This window comes from Bos taurus, chromosome 13 (genome assembly GCF_002263795.3).
Source record: "Bos taurus isolate L1 Dominette 01449 registration number 42190680 breed Hereford chromosome 13, ARS-UCD2.0, whole genome shotgun sequence".
In the NCBI taxonomy this organism is placed as follows: Eukaryota; Metazoa; Chordata; class Mammalia; order Artiodactyla; family Bovidae; genus Bos; species Bos taurus.
The window spans coordinates 15,985,205-16,005,314 of record NC_037340.1 but is presented as its reverse complement, the minus strand read 5'-3'; the positions used below and the strand labels follow the sequence as shown (position 1 = coordinate 16,005,314).

Here is a 20,110-nt window from a genome sequence, read left to right as displayed (position 1 = left end):
GCTTGGTTTTGAAAATACCTACCCACTCATACATGTTGAGCTGTGTTTTAAAGGGTCTAATTTCAGTCACGTTATAGGTAGGACAATTTTTAAAGTATCTTGTGAAGAGACAGATGGGATGTAAAAAAATTTTTTGGCCTCATTTGGAACTAAGAGAGAAAATGTTGGCTGGACTGGGTGGTTTTAATGCTGCTGCTGCTCTTCCTGCATTTCCAAGGTGTCCCGTGTCTGCCTGTCATTCTCCAGCTGCCCAAGGTCTTTGTCCTCGCCCCATAGCATCCTGCTAGAGCCTGTCCCTCCTCAGAGCACCCTGGGTACCAGACCCTCTCAATCCTCAGCATTCTATCAAATTGCTTCACTGAAGTTTCACTTACTCAGAGTCTCCTTACCTCAAAAAGTAGGGTAGACTCAATCATTTGTCAGGTTTACAGTCTTAAAAATATTCTGGCAGCAGCATTTTTAAAAATACAGCCCTTATCCAAGACATGAATCAAGTGGTCAGAATGCCAAGCTCTGAGGCATGTGATCAGAGAGATATTAGGGTCAGAAAGGGCTCTGTCCTGCCCTATAGAGCATCCCCCTGCATGTGGAGATGGCCCTAATATTAGAAATCTTAAGTTCTTCGAAGCAGGAGTCAGATGTCAATCTTATAGTTTGCAGATGGGGAGACTCAGGTCTGAGAAAGTCAGTGGGCTGTGCTAGGTCAAGTTGTGGCTCTGGAAACAGGCCCCAGAGGCAGTTTCCATCAAGCTTCCTCTCTGGTGGGCCTTGGGGTTTCTGTTCCCATGTCCCTGGATGTGACAGCTTGTGTACCGTATGCCAGTGCCTGCCACGGCACTTGAATCAGTGGCCACACAATGTGGTGGCTTCTTCAGGATAGGAAGTCATGTCTCATTTGACTGTGTGTTCCTAGGGCCTAACATAGTGCTTGCTCTACTGGTGTTTACAAGGCACCTGGAAGGTGAACAGATAAATGAGTGATGAGTAAGGAGTGAATGAATGAATGTAAATAGTTTTGAGTCACTCCAACTGGTTGTAATAAACATAATATATAGAAAGATGTTTTCTGAAAAGCGTCCATTTTAAATCTTTTCATATCTATTATGAAAACATTAGTATGCATAATCTAATTAGACAGTGGGAAGGTTTCTGTCATTGTTGCTAGAAATTAATTTCTGCATGTACATTTCTAAAAAACTACATGAAATCTAGTTTTAAGTACATTTAGTTTTTGGTGAGATGGACAGGTAGCATTTTATTGTCCTTATAAAGTTCAGAAGCACAAGTATATTTTCTGCTTGAAATCATGCATCTGTATAGTTAACGAGATAAAAACCTTTCATGCCCATGCAAACAATTTCCTAACATCCATCATCTTTTAAGATTATAGTATTTCTTCAAAGGCATTTATTATTCTGGTTTAAAAGATTTTTCTTAAAAAAAAGAGATATTCTGAATCAATATTTTTAATAACTTAGTAGTGTGTTAGTCATTCAGTCATGTTAGGCTCTTGTGACTCTGTGGACTGTAGCCTGCCAGCCTCCTCTGCCCATGGAATTTCCCAGGCAAGAATACTGAAGTGGGTAACCATGCCCTACTCCAGGGCATCTTCCCAAACCAGGGACTGAACCCTGGTCTCCTGCGTTGGCAGGCGGGTTCTTTACCACTGAGTCACCTGGGGAGCAGGCACCCTTGCACATGTTAGACCAAAGAGGAGGCTGCAGAGAAGTTTGGTGGAGAAGCATGTTTTGCTCATCACTCCCGTGGGAAATGTAGGAAGTGTGGATTATTTATCTGTGTCATCAGTGAAGGAAGTTGGAGTGGTGTTTGTAGCGTCTCCCTGACTCCTCTTAATATCTGTGGAATTTTTTAAACAATGGACATCAATATAGATCCATTTATTTTCTTACATATCATTAAAAGAATCTGACAGTTGTTCTGCATTAGCAAAATATTGATTTGGTAAATATGGGTAAAAGCTATTTGTGAGTAATTTGTAGCACTTAGAACTTTTCTATCAGTTTGAAATTATTTCAAGTTGAAAAATTTTCAGAATCAAATGTTGACTTGAGATCATTGATTGTTTAAAGAGAGATTATCTCTAACTCCGTCTTTTTCTGCATTGTTGTAATTTTCTGCTACCAATTAAAAATATTTTAAGTGATATTTCTAACTGTGCAGATAAATTTGTGCTGAATCATTCATATGTTGCTTGCTGCTGCTACTGCTAAGTCGTTTCGTGTCTGACTCTGTGCGACCCCATAGATGGCAGCCCACCAGGCTCCCCCGTCCCTGGGATTCTCCAGGCAAGAACACTGGAGTGGGTTGCCATTTCCTTCTCCAATGCATGAAAGTGAAAAGTGAAAGTGAAGTCGCTCAGTCGTGTCCGACTCTAGTGACCCCATGGACTGCAGCCTACCAGGCTCCTCCATCCATGGGATTTTCCAGGCAAGAGTACTGGAGTGGGGTGCCATTGCCTTCTCCATATGTTGCCTATTGTTCCCATTTTGACAAATGAAAAAGTATTGTTATATATGGACAACGTTTGACAGAATGAGAAGTTACTTCTTAATATGTCAGGTTTTTACTTAGATTGGATTATAGTGTTCGCACATTTTAGTGAATTTATATGAAGAGTAAGGTTCTTGGTAGTAGACATGAATCTCTCCCAGTAATTTAACATTAAAGAAAAAAATACGGGTTCCTACCCTGGTTTCTACGTTGTTCTTCATATGTCATCTTTTTTAATGGCCTTTTTTTCCTCTTAGAAGTGTAGGACTTAAATCATAATTTATGGTAGTCTTTGATGAATGACGGTGCTACTAGTCAATTATAATACATATCAGCATTTTGAGTAAACCCTCTCACAAAGAATAATCAGATCAAAAGTCATCACTGTTACCTTTAGCCAAATCTTAGCATAAGCAGGAAGGGAAACACCAGTTTTGTAAATAATTCTTAACCCTACCTTTGGCAGCATGACCGTAACACTTCTGCAGAACTAGCCTCCTTGAGTAAAATTTCTGTTATCCTTCCAGAGTCTCCCCAACAGCTCCAGACTGCTCTCACTGCAGGATAGAGTTATTAGGGCAGATGACTGCAGTGATTGTCCACTTGACCTGTAGATGCTAACTCCAGACTTGCCCTGTTATGTGGTCTTAGAGAGATTATAGTGAGGAGAGCTGGTTTTTTTTTTTTTTTTTAATCTTCTCAAAAAGGATTGTAAAGTCAGTTTTAAAAGGTTTATCTCTTTTATTGTTCATTGTTATTATTTAGTAGTTTGAATACTTACTCAACTCTAATTAGCAATTATTTTTCACTGTCCTCACAAGATAAGCAATACTAGGGTGTCCCCATCTTCTGGATCAAGGACCTGAAGCACTGAGAAGTCAAAAAGAACTTATTTTAAATGTCACAGTAATTTTCCTTGAGCTGTTTTTTTCCCCCCAATATTTGTTTGTTACATGGATACGGAAGAGTCTTTCCCTCTATTTTAAACATTTTTAAACAGTAGAAAGTGAGTTCTTAGTTCTCTGGAAATAATCTTTAAAATACTTCTCATATCAAGTAACATCACCTGTTTGACTTTAGAGCACAGCTTCTGTTCTTGTATCTATATTTGTGTTATATTAGAAAGAGTTGTGACTCAAATTTTTTTTTTCAAATTTTTTATACTATTTTTTATACCTTTGTGTAGTAACATGTCAAAAGATCAGGTATCTTGTAATATTAAACTTCTGTTAACCGAATTATATGCTATTTTATAATAAAGCTGTTTCCATGGATAAGTATAGGAAAATGCTAAAAACCACTTTTAGGGTATTTTCCAGATTTTTTGTGAATTGTGCTCATTACACACATACACACAATGAGTACTTCATTGCCATTCACCTGTAATCAAGCTGAAATTAACCTGCAAGAGGGGGTTTGGGTGACAGTAGAGAATAAACCATTCAGTAGCTATTACACATTTATCTTATTCCAAACTCTTAGACCACAGAATTAAAATAACTCATGTAATAGAAAACCAGACACTAATTATGCAGAATCATCAATTAAGTCTGTTTGAACAAGCATAAGCTAGTTGTATTCATTTGTTTGCACTTTGTAATATTTTAAAAATAAAATATATTTGCTCAAGTGGAAAACTTTCAGTACCAGAAGAATGGATAAATAAGCATGGTGCATTTCTACAACAGTGAAAATGAACTGACTACAGCTACCTGCATGGACATAAGAGATGCCCAGAAACATAATGTTAGGGGGGGAAAAGCTGAAAGATATTATAGTATGATACCGCTTACATAAAGTTCAAAAATAAGTCGCTGCATACAAATGTGGTAAAACTGTACAGGAAACAAGGGAAGGATAGTAAAAAGAAGAGGAGTTACCTGGAATGGGGTGGAGAGGAGAGGGGAGAGCATCCATCAGAAAGTAACCAAGGGGCGTCTCGATGGCGCTGCTAGGGCTGTCTTCTTGAAGTTGGGTGGTGGTTTTACAGGTACTCATTCATCGTTATGCTTTATGCCTTGCATGCAGTCACACTCTCTGTTATGTATCTGTTTCTAATTCAGAAAACTGTTATATTTTCACACTTTTCCTGTTCTTATTAAAGCTTAAGTCTTTCTCTTCCAGCAAAATTCCCTCTTCCATTTTGATTAATTTTGATGCCACCATTGATGCTTTCTTATAAAATCTTTAAGCATAAAATATTTGTAAATTAATAAAAAGAAGCATTTGTGTTTTTAAGTATTTTTATAATTCATTTATATTCCTCTAAAGCACATAAAACTTCTAGATGCATACAAGTTATTAGGGACTTGAAATAAAAAAATGAAAATTAAACATTAAAAATAAAATAACAGAACTGGAATGATCCTCTCTAGTTTGTGGAGACCTACTTTGAATCAAGCATTATGTTAAAAATTTTTTTTCACTTAAATGTAAGCAGCCATCATAAATTTTTCTAATACTTTCTGAGGTTCTTATACAGTTTCCTTGTGGCCCCCTCCATCTGTGTCATCTGTTCCTTCATCCTGTACTTCTCCATTCCCAGTCTCCAAATACCCAAAACGCTCCCTCATTCGTCAGGTCTTTTCCAGGTCTTTGACACGGAGGTAGTCTGTTTCTCCTTTGAGCTGCTATGAGGCTTTGTCTTATAGTCCTGATCACTTTCTACAGACGGTCCACCTGCATGGTGTCTCCTGCTGAACTGTAAGGGCTTTTAGGTCGTGGTTTATTCCTGACTTCCTCCAGCAGCCCTTTCAGCCTTTATCATTGTGCATGGTAGATGCTTGGTTAATATGTGCAGAAGGAAAGAATCTGACCCCACAACAACTTGGTCAGGTTGGCGGGGCAGGTAACATTAGCCCCTTTTGAAAGGTCAGAAAACAGCCTCCAAGAGATTGAGAGACTGCCTCGGGCCCATTGCTCTGCGATGCCTGAACGCCTGTGGAAACACCGCATCTCTAAGGCCAAGCCAAGTGTCTTCCATATCGCCACACTACTTCTCAAAGTGGCTATCCCTAAGTCAGCAGACGGGAGGAAGAAGTAGCATATGAACTATTAAAAAGTATTCTTTTCTGTCATTTCTGAGGTTAGTAGTTTACATGCTAACCTGTCTCTTGGTTTTTAGAAGGGTGTGGGGGGGGGCATGTACACAAGAGGAAGAGAAAAAGAGAAAGGCAGTATTTAGTCAAGCTGGGAAAAGAATTAAGGAAGCAAAGGGCAAACAAGAAATCTTTAGCAGACTTCAGATCCTGCATTTAAGGCCACGTTGCTCAAAAGGAAAACAGTTCGTGTGTCTCCTGGCACTGGTTGCCACTCCTCAAAGACGGCATGCGTGTTTGGAAGGTCCTAGAAAACTTAACCGCTCTACTCTCTAACAACTGTCAATAATTTCCTTTCTTTCCTAGAAATCATGTTTGAAGCATTGTTTTTTTTTCCCCCCTTAGGGTATTTTTTAAATATATATATCCTAATAACACTTCTTTTTTCTTCCTTCCCCAGAAGAAGAAGAAGAGCAGGTACCCACAGATGGAGGCACGTCAGCAGAAGCCATGCAGGTTCCCCTGGAGGAAGATGACGAGCTGGAGGAAGAGGAGATTATTAATGATGAGAATTTCTTGGGTAAGAGGCCTCTGGACAGTCCGGAAGCTGAAGAAATGCCCGCGATGAAGCGGCCACGCCTGCTAAGCACCAAGGGGGACGCCCTGGATGTGGTGTTACTGGAGGCTCGAGAGCCGCTCAGCTCGCTAAACCCCCAGAAGATCCCTCCCATGCTGTCCCCCGTCCACACCCAGGACAGCACGGACCCAGCTCCTCCATCACCAGAACCACCAATGTTAGCTCCGGTGGCAAAATCACAGATGCCAACCACAAAGCCATTGGAAGCAAAGTCGTTTACACCCAAAACAAAGACTAAAACCAGTTCTCCAGGACAGAAGACGAAATCACCCAAAATGATTCCGTCACCAGCCATGGTCGGAAGTCCTATTCGGTCTCCAAAAACCATATCCAAAGAAAAGAAATCTCCTGGACGTTCCAAGAGCCCGAAGAGCCCCAAGAGCCCCAAGGTCATGACTCACATTCCCCAAGTACCTGTCAGACCTGACACACCCAACAGGACTCCTTCAGCCACAATAAGTGAGAAAATCAGTAAAGAGACTGTTCAGGTGAAACAGATACAGACACTGCCTGATGCTGGGAGACTGAACAGTGAGAGTCAGCTCAGAAAGGCTGTCGTCACCGACAAGACCATCGATGACTCCATTGATGCTGTGATCGCACGGGCTTGTGCGGAACGCGAGCCCGATCCTTTCGAGTTCTCTTCTGGGTCTGAATCAGAAGGAGACATTTTTACCAGCCCTAAGAGAATTTCAGGTTCAGACTCTGCTACCCCCAAAGCCTCCACCTCCTCCAATAATTTCCCCAAGTCCGGGTCCACCCCTCTGCCTCTTTCAGGCGGAACTTCAAGTTCGGACAATTCGTGGACAATGGACGCATCCATCGACGAGGTGGTTCGGAAGGCCAAGATGGGGACCCCTCCCAGCATGCCCCCCAGCTTCCCTTACATTTCCTCCCCTTCGGTCTCTCCTCCCACCCCTGAGCCCGCGCACAAGGTGTATGAGGAGAAACCCAAACCGCCGGCCTCCTTGGACGTCAAAAAGAAGTTGAAAAAGGAACTGAAGACGAAGATGAAGAAGAAAGAGAAGCAGCGAGATAAGGAGAGGGACCGGGACAAAAGCAAGGAGAAAAGCAAAGAGAAGGAGAAAGGGAAGGAGAAGGAGAAAGACAGGGAGGCCACCAAGGAAGCCAAGTATCCCTGGAAGGACTTTCTCAAAGACGAAGAGGCCGATCCCTACAAGTTTAAGATAAAAGAGTTCGAAGATGTGGATCCAAAAGCCAGGTTGAAAGACGGGATTGTGAGGAAGGAAAAGGAGAAGCACAAAGACAAGAAAAAAGACCGAGAAAAGGGCAAAAAGGACAAAGAAAAGCGGGACAAAGAGAAAGTGAAAGAGAAAGGCCGCGAGGAGAAGCTGAAGGCCCCCCCGGCCCCGCTGGTCCTGCCCCCCAAGGACGTGGCGCTGCCCCTGTTCAGCCCCGCGGCCGCCATGCGCATCACGGCCGTGCTGCCCTCCCTGACGCCCGTGCTCCCCGAGAAGCTCTTTGAGGAGAAGGAGAAGCCCAAGGAGAAGGAGAGGAAGAAGGACAAAAAGGAGAAGAAGAAAAAGAAAGAGAAAGAAAAGGAGAAAGAGAAGAAGGAAAAGGAGAGGGAGAAAGAGAAGCGCGAGAGAGAGAAGAGGGAGAAGGAGAAGGAGAGACACAAGCATGAGAAAGTAAGCACTCTACCTTTGGGGCCCCGTTTGAACCCTGTCCTGGTGGAAAGCGCAGGTAGAGCCAGCAGCTGTCTGTCTGTTCCGGATGTAAATCACCCACGGCTTAACTGGAAGCTGGTCTGTAATGTGTTTACAGAATTTAATTTTAAGTCTCAAACCCATAAACCTGTCATCAGCCTCCCCCCTCCCCTGCCCTGCCCCCCCATACACCAGAAAACGTTCAAAATTCATAAGCCTGAGAGGAATCCAATCCATAGGCCATCATATCTCTGTTAGCCACACTAATCTCTGGCCAGTTTAAAAAGATCCGTACTCTTCAATTGTAAATAGTATTTTTTTTTTTGGTAATTATCAAGTCTGCTGCATACCGATCTGTACCCAAATGGTAGATACCTGGAAAAAGCAGGACCTAGTTTTCTCAGAGCAGGCGAAACCATGGCCCTGCCCTCCTAAGAGGACAGCAAGGCCCACGGGTCCTCGCTCCCTGACACGGCTCTCTGGTTGGTGAGCCGTTTTGCAAGTATTTAAGGTCATGCCTGTCTTCTACTTTCTGTAACATGTCTTATCCGTCTGTTTTCTGCTTTAATAAGATGAGGACACGTCTCTTGAGTATCTAGCTCATCTGACAGCCTGGTTAGTGGGGAGAAACTAATGCTGAATATTGTCCATGTAAGTAGCTCAGGCTTCCATAGAACACAGTCTAAGAAACCGATGTATCCATACATCCTGCAGTTTGTAGCGGGAAGGACCTCGAGCCCTGTGGCACAGGGTGTGACCTCTGCCTTGATAGCTTTGCTCTCGCCCCACCATTCTTTGGATTACAGCGGTTGACTAGTTGATTAGACAATTTCTTTTAAACTTTCTTAAAAAGTGTCCAAGTATTCCTGCTGCTATACATGCAGACCCTCAAAGATCCTCTCCCTGCCCTCTGGGAGCATCCCTTTTTGAGGCTGGCTACAAAATCATACCCAGTAATATTTCCCACATGGTAAAGTGTGCTGTATTTGACCTACAGCAGCTCTATAATCCATACTTTTGCACTGATTTTCATTTCAGACTTAACTGGGAAAATTAGTTTAGCTGATGAGCTAGCCAGGATAATCTCAAATTTTCCTGCCTAACTTTATTCTTTCTCTGTTCCCCTTGGCTATTATTCTAAAATATAAAGAAGTAGAGTGGAAATTCTGAAATTAATAACTGAACATCAGCAGGTTAACAAGACACAGAAATCCAACTCTTTTTTTGTCCATTTTTGAAATCGCTTTATTATTGCATTATTTTCCCGTGGTACCTGGAAGATTTTAAAGCACTTTCACGTGCCTTAGTTTCTCCCCTGACACCCATGTGACATGGGTCCGGTGGGTATTGTTATAACATGTATGGATGAGACATAAACATGTCTCATGTTTATGGATGTTTATGTTTATGGATGAGAAACAGCCTGAGCGACTTGTCCAGGATTGAGGTCACAGCCAGCAAGAACCAGGTCCTTTACACACAAACTTGACTTCCCATTTTGAAATGTTTACAGCAGTTAGCCGCTTGTCCATCAGGTACGTAGTAACTTGGCAGAGGAGCCCTTAGCAAATCAAGAGTACGGTTGCTTTCACCATCTCAAGCCTGGAAAGTCCATGGTGGGGGTTTCAGTGGCCACTGTGACTTGAGTAAAGCGCATCAGGTTAGCTGGTAAAACGACCCCTGCCTTTGGGAAGGACCAGTCCCTCAGACCATCGTGGTTGGAGGCTCAGTTACAAGCCACACAGATTTCACCTAACAGAGGTAATCAGGCCCTTGTATCAGTTTTGATGGTTATGGAGCAGTTTTTAAAGATAAAAACTTATCAAAATCAGCCATCAGGGCTTTAAAATGAATAAACGTTGCTGTCTCTGGAGGTCAGCCCGAGTTCCCACCCTGACCTTTCCAGCCTGTGAGCTTGGGCACCTGGGCACCTGGGTGAGAGTAGCTCTCCTCACCACGTCCCCTTGGGGCAGCCTGCTGCGCCTCACTTTAGTTGTCTTACTTCTGCATACATAGAAGACTAAGTTGGGGGAGAGTGGTCTCCCCGGTTCACGCCTCTTGACAAAAGGTCCCCGGCGTCTTTCCTTTCTGTTGTAAGTATACTGTTGACTCATTTCCATCATGTTCTCATCAGCTTTCACGATGAACTAGTGAAATGAGGGGCTTTCAGTAAACAAAATCTAACCTCAGTAAGAAGGGGGGAATATTCCCTTCCTGTTTCTTACAACTGTCTGTTCCACGAAGAAACTAGTAACTTCATGTTAAATGAATCTGTTTGAGTTTATAGACGCTTCCTCAAGCCCATGCCCAAGGCTGTGGAGGCACGAACTGAACTCTTACTGAGAGCCCGAATCCTGTTTCACTCTCCCCACTGGATCCCACTCCTTATATACCTGACCACAACCGTAAATCTTCTGACCATCTGTTTAATAGTTTAAACAGTTTATCAGTGTTAGCTAGACTATGTTTCTGAATGGAAATAATAAAGACCTTCATTGTTAAGAAAGACAGCAGAGTAGTTGCCAGTTGGAATACTTCAGCATCTAAAATTTTAGGTTATTAAATTCAGCTTTCCACCAGTACTATTTTGGGGTGTTTTTCTGATATATTAGCATAGATAGATATCTGAACCAGTGCTGGCTGAACTTGCTGCCAGTGGCACACATATATAGGTGTGTGTGTGTGTGTGTGTGTGTGTGTTTAATGAAAGAAGTTTAACATTAAAAAAATAGAAAGTAAAAACTTGGCCAGATTATATTGACAAAGCTGCCCATTACCTTTGCAGAAAGTCCCTGTCAGAAGATAAACTTTAAAGCTGGAATGCATGAAAGAGTTCCAAGATAGAATTTAAATTTAAACTGATTCTTTATAGATAAGCTTTTTAAAAATCCACCTCTTTGCTTCAAGTCAGGATTTTAAAAATAAATTTCCCCTTTAAATCTCTTGAGCGATTTTCATTTTTTGCAAGGCCGCACTGCTGGTGTCCTGGAAAAATGGAGAGTTAGAGCTTTATCAGTTGGTGCCCTGAGGTATGTGGCAAAGAAGCTAAATCCTTTAAGATTAGCAAAAAAAATGCAGCACATGGCAATAAGGGGCTTATATGACGACTAGTATTAGTTCAGGTGAAAGAAGTATTGCTTATACATAAAACTGGACAAATCCACTGACAATGTATTTTTAGTTAGCTACAAAGGAGTCTTATATTACTGGACTTTGCTTCTTTAGTGAATTGGGAAGCTTAGTAATCCACTGTAAATGCTCTTCCACGCGCCCCAATTCTCAGCATCATTCTAAAGTACTCTTCTTTTATTTTAACCCTTACAAGCTCCTCTTTCCCCTGGATTTTGGCTTCGTGCCATTAAAAGATGGTGTCAGTCTAACTGTTCAGGAGATCGAAGCCATTGTCATCCAGTGTTGATTGCCACCGGATGGGCACATGAGAAGTCATTGCATGATTGTAGGAAACTTCCCTGTGTTTTTATCTGGGTGGCTACTCAGATAAAGTCAGCGTGAACAAAGGTCTGGAGAGAAATTTTTATTTAGAAAGTGTGCTTTCTCTATCAACATTGTTAGCATCCTTACTAGTCTTTTTCTATGCTTGCTTGAATTTTATCTTTCAGTTAAATCTGCTTTAAGAATGAAATGAAAGTATTTAACTGCTTTTCAGTAGGGTTGCCATACGTCCTGGCTTGCCTGGGACAGTCCAGTTTACACCTGTTACATGGTGTGAATAACAGCTCCTGCTTTCGCTGTCAAAGCTCTTTCTGGATGGGGTAGTCACCCTAATTACAGGGAAAACTTTGAGCCGAGGTAACAGGTTCTGAGTTGTTCATTAATTCAGCAATTTTACTAAATATCTCTTGTCCTCAGGGCACATATATACCGTTTTTAATCTGACTCTTAAAATAGCCTGCATTTTTGTTTCCTTTTGCTTTTACATATTGTATCATTTAACTTTTTAAAATACTGGTTGTAAAAAGACCATGCCTTGATTCTTTTTGTCCTGCCAAGTCATTGCAGTCAGCCTCAAAAAGCCAGCAAGTTCAGTTGAATGGAGGTGAGGCCAACATTCATCTCAGTTTCCATGTAAGCTAGTTTGTTTTCCATAGGAGAAAAAACTGTATTTTACAGTCTACCCTAGCCATCTCACAAGTACGTGTCACTCACCATAAAAGACATTGACAAAGAGACTGAATAGTTCCCTGTAGGATATCAGCATCGCCAGAAGAAAAAGACCCAAACTATGTGGCAGAGAGTCACAAATACTGTGGTGAAACAGAGGGTGAATTGGGGGCAGAGGACTAAATTTCGGTCATTTACTTACTAACTTTGTAACTCTGGCCAAACCACTCAATCTTTCTGAGCCCTCAGTTACATGTGAGTAATAATTCCTTCCACACACCTTAGAGAGTTATGGAGATCACGTGGGATTGTGTGTATGGGACACACTTGGTGGAGTGCTGTGCAAGTAAGTTGGAATTATTGTGCAGTGTGGTAATAGGAATGGACCCGAGTAAAGTGAGAAGCATAATGATACTAAAGAAGATTTTTTAAAAGGGCAAACGGCTTTATTTTTTTAATAAAGCTTAAGGGGTTTTAATAATAGTTTTGTGGGTTGAAGGAATATGGAATATTACTTCTAATACTAGCATCACTTATGAGTGTATGTGTGAGACCCTAAAATATTTTAGAATTGAAGAAATTTAGGAACTTTATATAATTTTTCATTCTCTGAATTAAAAAAAAGAAAAACTGTATTCAGTCCTAGTTTTGCCATTTTTGTGACCTTAAAATAGAAAAGGAAAAGGAAACAGAAAGAAAGGGAAAATGGTTGCTTCACGTATGATCATTCTGTCTGTAAAATGGAAACCATAACACCTGCCCCACCTGTTTGTTAAAGAACCTGAATGAGAACATCTGAAAAAGAACCAGACGTAATGCCTGGCAAGCATTAAGTGTTTTAAAACTGTTTGTTTGCTTGGGACATACTTATTTTCCCAGAGGTAACAGAATGGTGAGAAAAATATAGAAACCTTAGTAGTTTACAAAATAGGCTAGACCATTGGTTCTCAGGTTTGGGTTAGATATAGATGTCTGTGGTCAAAGAATCAGAGAAAGTGAATTCAGAGGTTTTTCCGTGGGTCTCTCTCTGCCCCCGCCCCAGTGACCCTTGGTCCCCGAAGCCTCGAGGAAACTACTGGATTAAGAATGGGGCAAAAGTGAGACCATTTAGAGGAGCAGGTTTTTGTGGGGAAACTGATAAGATTTAGATGTGGTGAAATCTTTATAGAGTAGTTGAAAATGTCCAGCAGACAGCATTATATTCTGGTGTTACTTCCAGTCAGTGCTGGTCCAGAGAGGGTGATTTTGAAGACATGACATATTGAAAACTTTTACGACCAAATCCATGAATGTGAGTGAAGTTGGTGTCGGGTGACAAGAAGAGAGGACCCAGCGAGCAAAGAAGGACTTTGTTCAGGTCAGGGAAGGAGCATGGTGAAGATCTCAGTGGAGCAATAGACAGGAACACTAGGGAAGAGTGGGTGTCTAGAAAGAGTGGCTTTAGTTGGGCCAGAAAGGAGAGTGAAGTTGGGTGAGGAGTGGAAAGACTAGAACATGTGAGAGGTCATCAGCTGGAGGGTAAAGGGGAGGTAAGTGTTTTAAATGAGAGTTGAGCGCATTAGAAAGCTGGAAGAAAATAATGGAACCGAGACAGTGGAGATGCCACAAATAAGGAGGAAGTTTCTTTCACAGACTGGAGGAGACGGACTCTAGTGTAAATGTGGGTGCAGACATTTGTAGGGAATGGAAGGAGTTGTGCCCAGTGGTTTCAGCATTGTTTCCTGTGAGGTTTGATGAGCAGAAGGGGAAGGAAGTATATGGGATGGGTCTTAAAAGCTGTAAATGTTTGAAATCATTGCTTCCGATTGATTCTTAAAATATATCTTAGGCACTTATGTGTCAGACCCTACAACAGGCACTGGGAAATAGCAATGCACAGAGCAGGCATGGTCTCCACTCTTATCTAGTTTAGCAGAGAATCCAAATAGGTAGACAGTCTTAAAGGCACAGATGAAATTGGAGTTTTGGTGGCAGAAGCTGGAGCAGTTTTACATTTTTTCTTTGGAATTAGTGCTCTGGGGAATGATTTCAGATTGGTCCTGGACAAATGGTGAAATGACTGAGAGGCAAGGAGTTGAGGGTGCTTGCAGGATAAGTGGGTCATTCAGCAGAGGTTGGTTGAGTACCTCCTGTGTGTCATGCACTGCTCAAGAGAATGAATGAAGTCATAGGTCTTGATGGGACCGTGGATTTACAAAAAACAAACAAAACTCAAGAAAGGGACAGGTTAAAACATACAAAAAATGGTAGATTTGATCAATGTGCAATATATTGGTTCTGTGAGATACTATTGGGTTGACCCAGAAGTTCCTTTGGGTTTTTCCTTAATATCGTAGGATAAAAACCATGATGAACTTTTTGGCCAAAGGCAATATATTGAGCACTGTGTTATAAACTCCTTCCCCTTTAGAACCATTGCACAATTTCTTTTCTTAATTTCTCTTGAGCTTGAAATACATAAATCAGAGGTTGGACCAGTTGTCGCAGTGACTAGCGGCGTTCTCCTGCCGAGCCAGGGATGTTGATGCCTGGCAGTGCCTGGGACATCTGCTCAACAACAAACCACCCCACCGAGAATGCCAGTGAAAACCCTGTTGAAAAACTGTGGTGCAGGTGATAATTTGAACGGCAGGGCTTTTTCTCATTTTGTTCATTTAAAATACTGATTTTACTATAGAGGATCTTCAAGTCAGAAATTGGAAAGAAGCCCTTTCAATACCATAGTTGATTTGTATGTTCCTTTTCTGATTATTAGCTCAACTATTTGAGCTGGTATCTTCAACTTACTCAGCAGTCACTGCCTTCACCATGAATCCTTTCTAAGTAAATATGTTTTGTCTCTTACAGTATTTTAGATCACTTTTCTACTAGCAGCCAAAAAATGAAGCAGTTCAGTGCTATCATTACACTGGGTGGGTCAGTTCTCTTATATGGCATGATAAACGTAAGATGAGTTTAATGTTTTTCAAGACCCATAAATTTTATCTTATAATGAAGCTCTTTCTGCAGTTTTTTGCTATTATATATTAAGTCTGGCAGTCACATAAATATTCCACTGAATGACTGAGGCAACAATTCTTGTTTAAAAATTCTGACAATAAAATCCAAGAAATTAATCAAAACTAAGCAAATACAGAAATAGCTCCCATATTTAAAGTGTTTAAAATTGGGGGAATTTCTCATGATGCCTGAGTGTTTGAGAAATGAAAACTAAAGAGCCCCAGGTTAGCTTTACCTCTAGCACCTCAGCCACATTTGAAACTCAAAAGCCTATCAAGTTTGTGGGGATGAGGAAGTAGGGGAAAAGGGAGGTGGTACTTCTGTTGAGAAATGTGTAATTGACTGTAATGTACTGTCTTCGACAGATCAAAGTGGAGCCCGTGGTCCCAGCCCCAAGCCCCGTCATCCCCAGACTGACTCTCAAAGTTGGAGCCGGCCAGGACAAGATGTAAGTACTGACGTTGCGGTGTAGAGGGCATGAGATGGAACTTAACTTTCATTCCTCTTCCCTAACGGGTTAGAACTCTACGGATCTTTCCAATGTGAACATGTACAATCAGGCTTTATTCTGAGAAGTCTTCATTCTCAAATGTTTATTGGTTTCCTTCTCAGAGTAAATGCTTACTGCTTTATTCAACATATAGGAGCCTTTCTGCCCACCCCACCCCCAAGCCCCTCACCCCAGTTCTTCTCTTCTTTTAAAGACTAATACAGGACATTGTTTCTGCTTAGTTTGTGAGGCCCCGATTATCTGAAAAATAAGAAACTGTATTGAATGGACTGACTGCCCACATTACATCCAGGTGGATGTAGTATTAAACCTTCTCAAACGTGTGTTCTCTGTCACCAGGACAAAGAATGAAGATTCTCTTCCTGCTCAGATTGCACATGGTTTTATTCTGTGTGTGCATATAAAACAAGGATAATGCCAAAAGCTTGGTCAAGCACTGTATCAGTGACAACTGAAGTCTGAATTATCCACCCTTTTTTTTTAAGAGAGAACTGGAAATGTAGACCTGGTGTTTACTGTTTTTTTCTTAATTTCATGGAATCATCACATCGGCCTAGCCTTCTTCAAAGTTAATTTGTTGGCTGTGTTTCTTTTATTCATTTTTGTGATATGAATTAAGACTTAAAATGCTCTTGTGTGATCCTCATAAGGTGATGAACATTGATCTTTTTTTTTTGCAAATCATGTTGAAAATCATTCATCTAAAAACCATACTATGCATCATTTCAGTGAATTTTACAAGCTCAGAGTACAAATTTATAACTGTACTTTTTACCCGTAAAGCCTAAAGATGGATTAGTTTACATCACAAGCAATCAAATGTTATATAGAAAATAGGTTTACAAAGCATTTAACTTTCATTCAGTTTTTAACCATAAAGATCAAAGTAGGAGCCATGAACTTATTTGTTTAGTAGGTAGAGTAGACAACAGCAAGTTTGCTTTGCATTCTCATCATTCGTTCCATCTTAGAGTTTGTGTGTTGGACAAGGCAATGGCACCCCACTCTAGTACTCTTGCCTGGAAAATCCCATGGACAGAGGAGCCTGGTAGGCTGCAGTCCATGGGGTCGCTAAGAGTCGGACACGACTGAGCGACTTCACTTTCACTTTTCACTTTCATGCATTGGAGAAGGAAATGGCAACCCACTCCGGTGTTCTTGCCTGGAGAATCCCAGGGACGGGGGAGCCTGGTGGGCTGCCGTCTGTGGGGCCGCAGAGTCGGACACGACTGAGGCGACTGAGCAGCAGCAGCAGAGCTTGTGTGTAGCGTGTATTTTATGCAGCCACTGCTTCTGTTAACTCCAAATGTAATACTGAGAAAAAGTCCAGTGTCATTCCTATTAATGATGGTGTAGGGCAAACATGGCCTTCTAGGAGAGTGTGTATTCTTCTGAAGATTGAAAGAAGAAAATCTGGTTAGTGCTTTTCTTGCCTAAATTATCTACGTAATTTCCACATTGCTTGTTCTGGTTGTGCCAGCGGAGACCCAGACAGTAGGCTGTAGTATTACTGACAAGCTTAGAAAATGGACCAAAAGTACCATAGATTGAGCTCTTTTTAAACCAAATACTGTGCAGGTGCCCTTCTATCTTCCCTACAAAAATTGTAATCATGTCCTTATCCCTCAGCCATTAGCTAGTTAGCACAGGGACCCAACCAAAGCACCTGTACCTGCCATCTCCTTAGAAATCCTGTCTTTGGGTTCATTTCTCTGAAGGAAAGATACTCTTACCTATCTCTGGACAAATACTCTTCTCCTCCCCATTCATATTTTATTCCAGTTTTGTCCTAAATCACCATTACTTCACCTTTCCTTACACATACAAGTTCAGCTTGCTTATTCCTTTAGAGGAATAAGATTTTTAGAAAGGCATTGATAGTAGTAATCTTCACATCTGCCTTTAAGCATCTTTCTGTTGTTCGGTTGACTAATTCCTTTCCCTATCAATAAATCACTCATATACCTAAGGTATTGGAAGTTGTGAGAAATAGATCCTATGACTCTGGAACAGAATGTCCAGTATCAGGGAAATTATAGTACCCAGACAGTCTAGACAAATTGTCCTTGAAAGTATAACGTGTAACGTGACCTTTCTGATATTTAGGAAATAACTCCCGTATCATATGAATAATCAATCATTTGACCAAAGTCAGAGCCAAGGAAATATATACTTAAAATGAACAAAGGACACGACTGAGCGACTTCACTTTGACTTTTCACTTTCATGCATTGGAGGAGGAAATGGCAACCCACTCCAGTGTTCTTGCCTGGAGAATCCCAGGGACAGAGGAGCCTGGTGGGCTGCTGTCTATGGGGTCACACAGAGTCGGACACGACTGAAGCGACTTAGCAGCAATGAACAAAGGAATAAATTAAGTGAAATATATTACATTTTAAACTTGAAAGAAAAAGAGGCCCAAGTCACATATTGTTCAGTCGGTATGTCCTGCCTGACTCTTTGTGACCTCATGGACTGCAGCACACCAGGTTCCTCTGTCCTCCACTGTCTCCTGGAGTTTGCTCAAGTTCTTGTTCATTGAGTCAATGATACAATCCAACCATCTCACCCTTTGCTTACCTCTTCTCCTTTTGCCTTCAATCTTTCTCAGCATCAGGGTCTTCCAGAGTCGATTCTCTGCATCAGGTGGCCAAAGTACTGGAGCTTCAGCTTCGGCATCAGTCCTTCCAGTGAATATTCAGGGTTGATCTCCTTGCAGTCCAAGGGACTCTTAAGTCTTCTCCAACACTGAAATTCGAAAGCATCAGTTCTTCAGCACTCAGCCTTCTTTATGGTCCAGCTCTCACATCCATACATGACTACAGGAAAAACCATACCTTTGACTTCTATGGACCTTTGTCAGCAAAGTGAGGTTTCTGCTTTTAAATATGCTGTCTAGGTTTGTCACAGCTTTCCTTTCAAGGAGCAAGAGTCTTTTAATTTTATGGCTGCAGTGACCATCCGTGGTGATTTTGGAGCCCAAGAAAAGAAAAGCTGTCACTGCTTCTATTTCCCCCCCTTCTATTTGCCCTGAAGTGATGGGATTGGATGCCATGATCTTAGTTTTTTGAATGTTGAGTTTCAAGCCATCTTTTTCACTTTGCTCTTTCACCCTCATCAAGAGGCTCTTTAGTTCCTCTTCACTTTCTGCCATTAGAGTGGTATTATCTGCATAGCTGAGGTTATTGATATTTCTGCTGGTAGTCTCAATTCCAGCTTGTGATTCATCAAGCCTGGCATTTCGTATGATGTACTCTGCATAGAAGTTAAATAAGCAGGGTGACAGTATACAGCCTTGATGTACTCCTTTCCCAATTTTGAACTAGTCCCTTATTCCATGTAAGGTTCTAACTATTGTTTCCTGACCCACATACAAGTTTCTCATGAGACTGGTGAAGTTTTCTGGTATTTTCTTTTCTTTAAGAATTTCTACAGTTTTTTTGTGATCCACACAAAGACTTTAGCAGAGTCAGTGAAGTGTAGTCAGTTAAGCTAAAGTAGATGTTTTCCTGGAATCCCCTTGCTTTCTCCATGATCCAAAGAATGTTAACAATTTGATCTCTGGTTCCTCTGCCTTTCCTTTTTTGTTTTTTGTTTTTTTCATTTTTGGCATTTAGTTCAGAAGAAATTCAAAGAATTGAGTGTCCCTACTATAACAAATCACTTTTCATTTCTGTTTGCTTATTTATGTGAACAAGATTTCTCAGTGTTTCCATTCATCAATATTAGAAATAGAAATTGATATTGATAACACAACATTGTAAATAAACTATACCCTAATAAAAAAATTTTGGGGGGTGGATTTTTATCTTTTTTAATTTATTAATTTATTTTTATTGGAGGCTAATTACTTTAAAATATTGTAGTGGTTTTTGCCATACATTGACATGAATCAGCCATGGGTGTACATGTGTCCCCCATCCTGAACCCACCTCCCTCCCCATCCCATCCCTCAGGGTCATCCCAGTGCACCGGCCCTGAGCACCCTGTCTCATGCATTGAACCTGGACTGACAATCTGTTTCACATATGGTAATATACATGTTTCAGTGCTGTTCTCCCAAACCATCCCACCGTCTCCCTCTCCCACAGAGTCCAAAAGTCTGTTCTTTATCTCTGTGTCTCTTTTGCTGTCTGGCATATAGCGTCATCATTACCATCTTTCTAAATTCCATATATATGCGTTAATATGCTGTATTGGTGTTTTTCTTTCTGGCTTACTTCACTCTGTATAATAGGCTCCAGTTTCATCCACCTCATTAGAACTGATTCAAATGCATTCTTTGTAATAGCTGAGTTAATATTCCATTGTGTATATGTACCACAGCTTTCTTATCCATTTGTCTGCCGATGGACATCCAGGTTGCTTCCATGTCCTGGCTATTGTAAACAGTGCTTCGATGAACATTGGGGTACACGTGTCTCTTTCACTTCTGGTTTCCTCGGTGTGTATGCCCAGCAGTGGGATTGCTGGGTCGTATGGCAGTTCTATTTCCAGGATTTTTAAGGAATCTCCACACTGTTCTCCGTAGTGGCTGTACTAGTTTGCATTCCCACCAACAGTGTAAGAGGGTTCCCTTTTCTCCGCACCCTCTCTAGCATTTATTGTTTGTAGACTCTTT

The 20,110-nt window shown here is 41.3% G+C and overlaps 1 protein-coding gene across 3 annotated transcripts in view; it reads left to right on the top strand.

Annotated features, from left to right (window-relative positions):
- TAF3 (TATA-box binding protein associated factor 3) overlaps nucleotides 1-20,110 on the top strand; it is a 122,298-nt gene that overhangs the window by 81,062 nt on the left and 21,126 nt on the right. For all 3 annotated transcript variants that reach the window (XM_003586754.5, XM_010811091.4, XM_059892894.1), the window contains 2 exons: nucleotides 6,010-7,838; nucleotides 15,344-15,426. In XM_003586754.5, coding sequence (XP_003586802.1) covers nucleotides 6,010-7,838; nucleotides 15,344-15,426 — 1,912 coding nt within the window. The remainder of the gene's footprint in view (nucleotides 1-6,009; nucleotides 7,839-15,343; nucleotides 15,427-20,110) is intronic.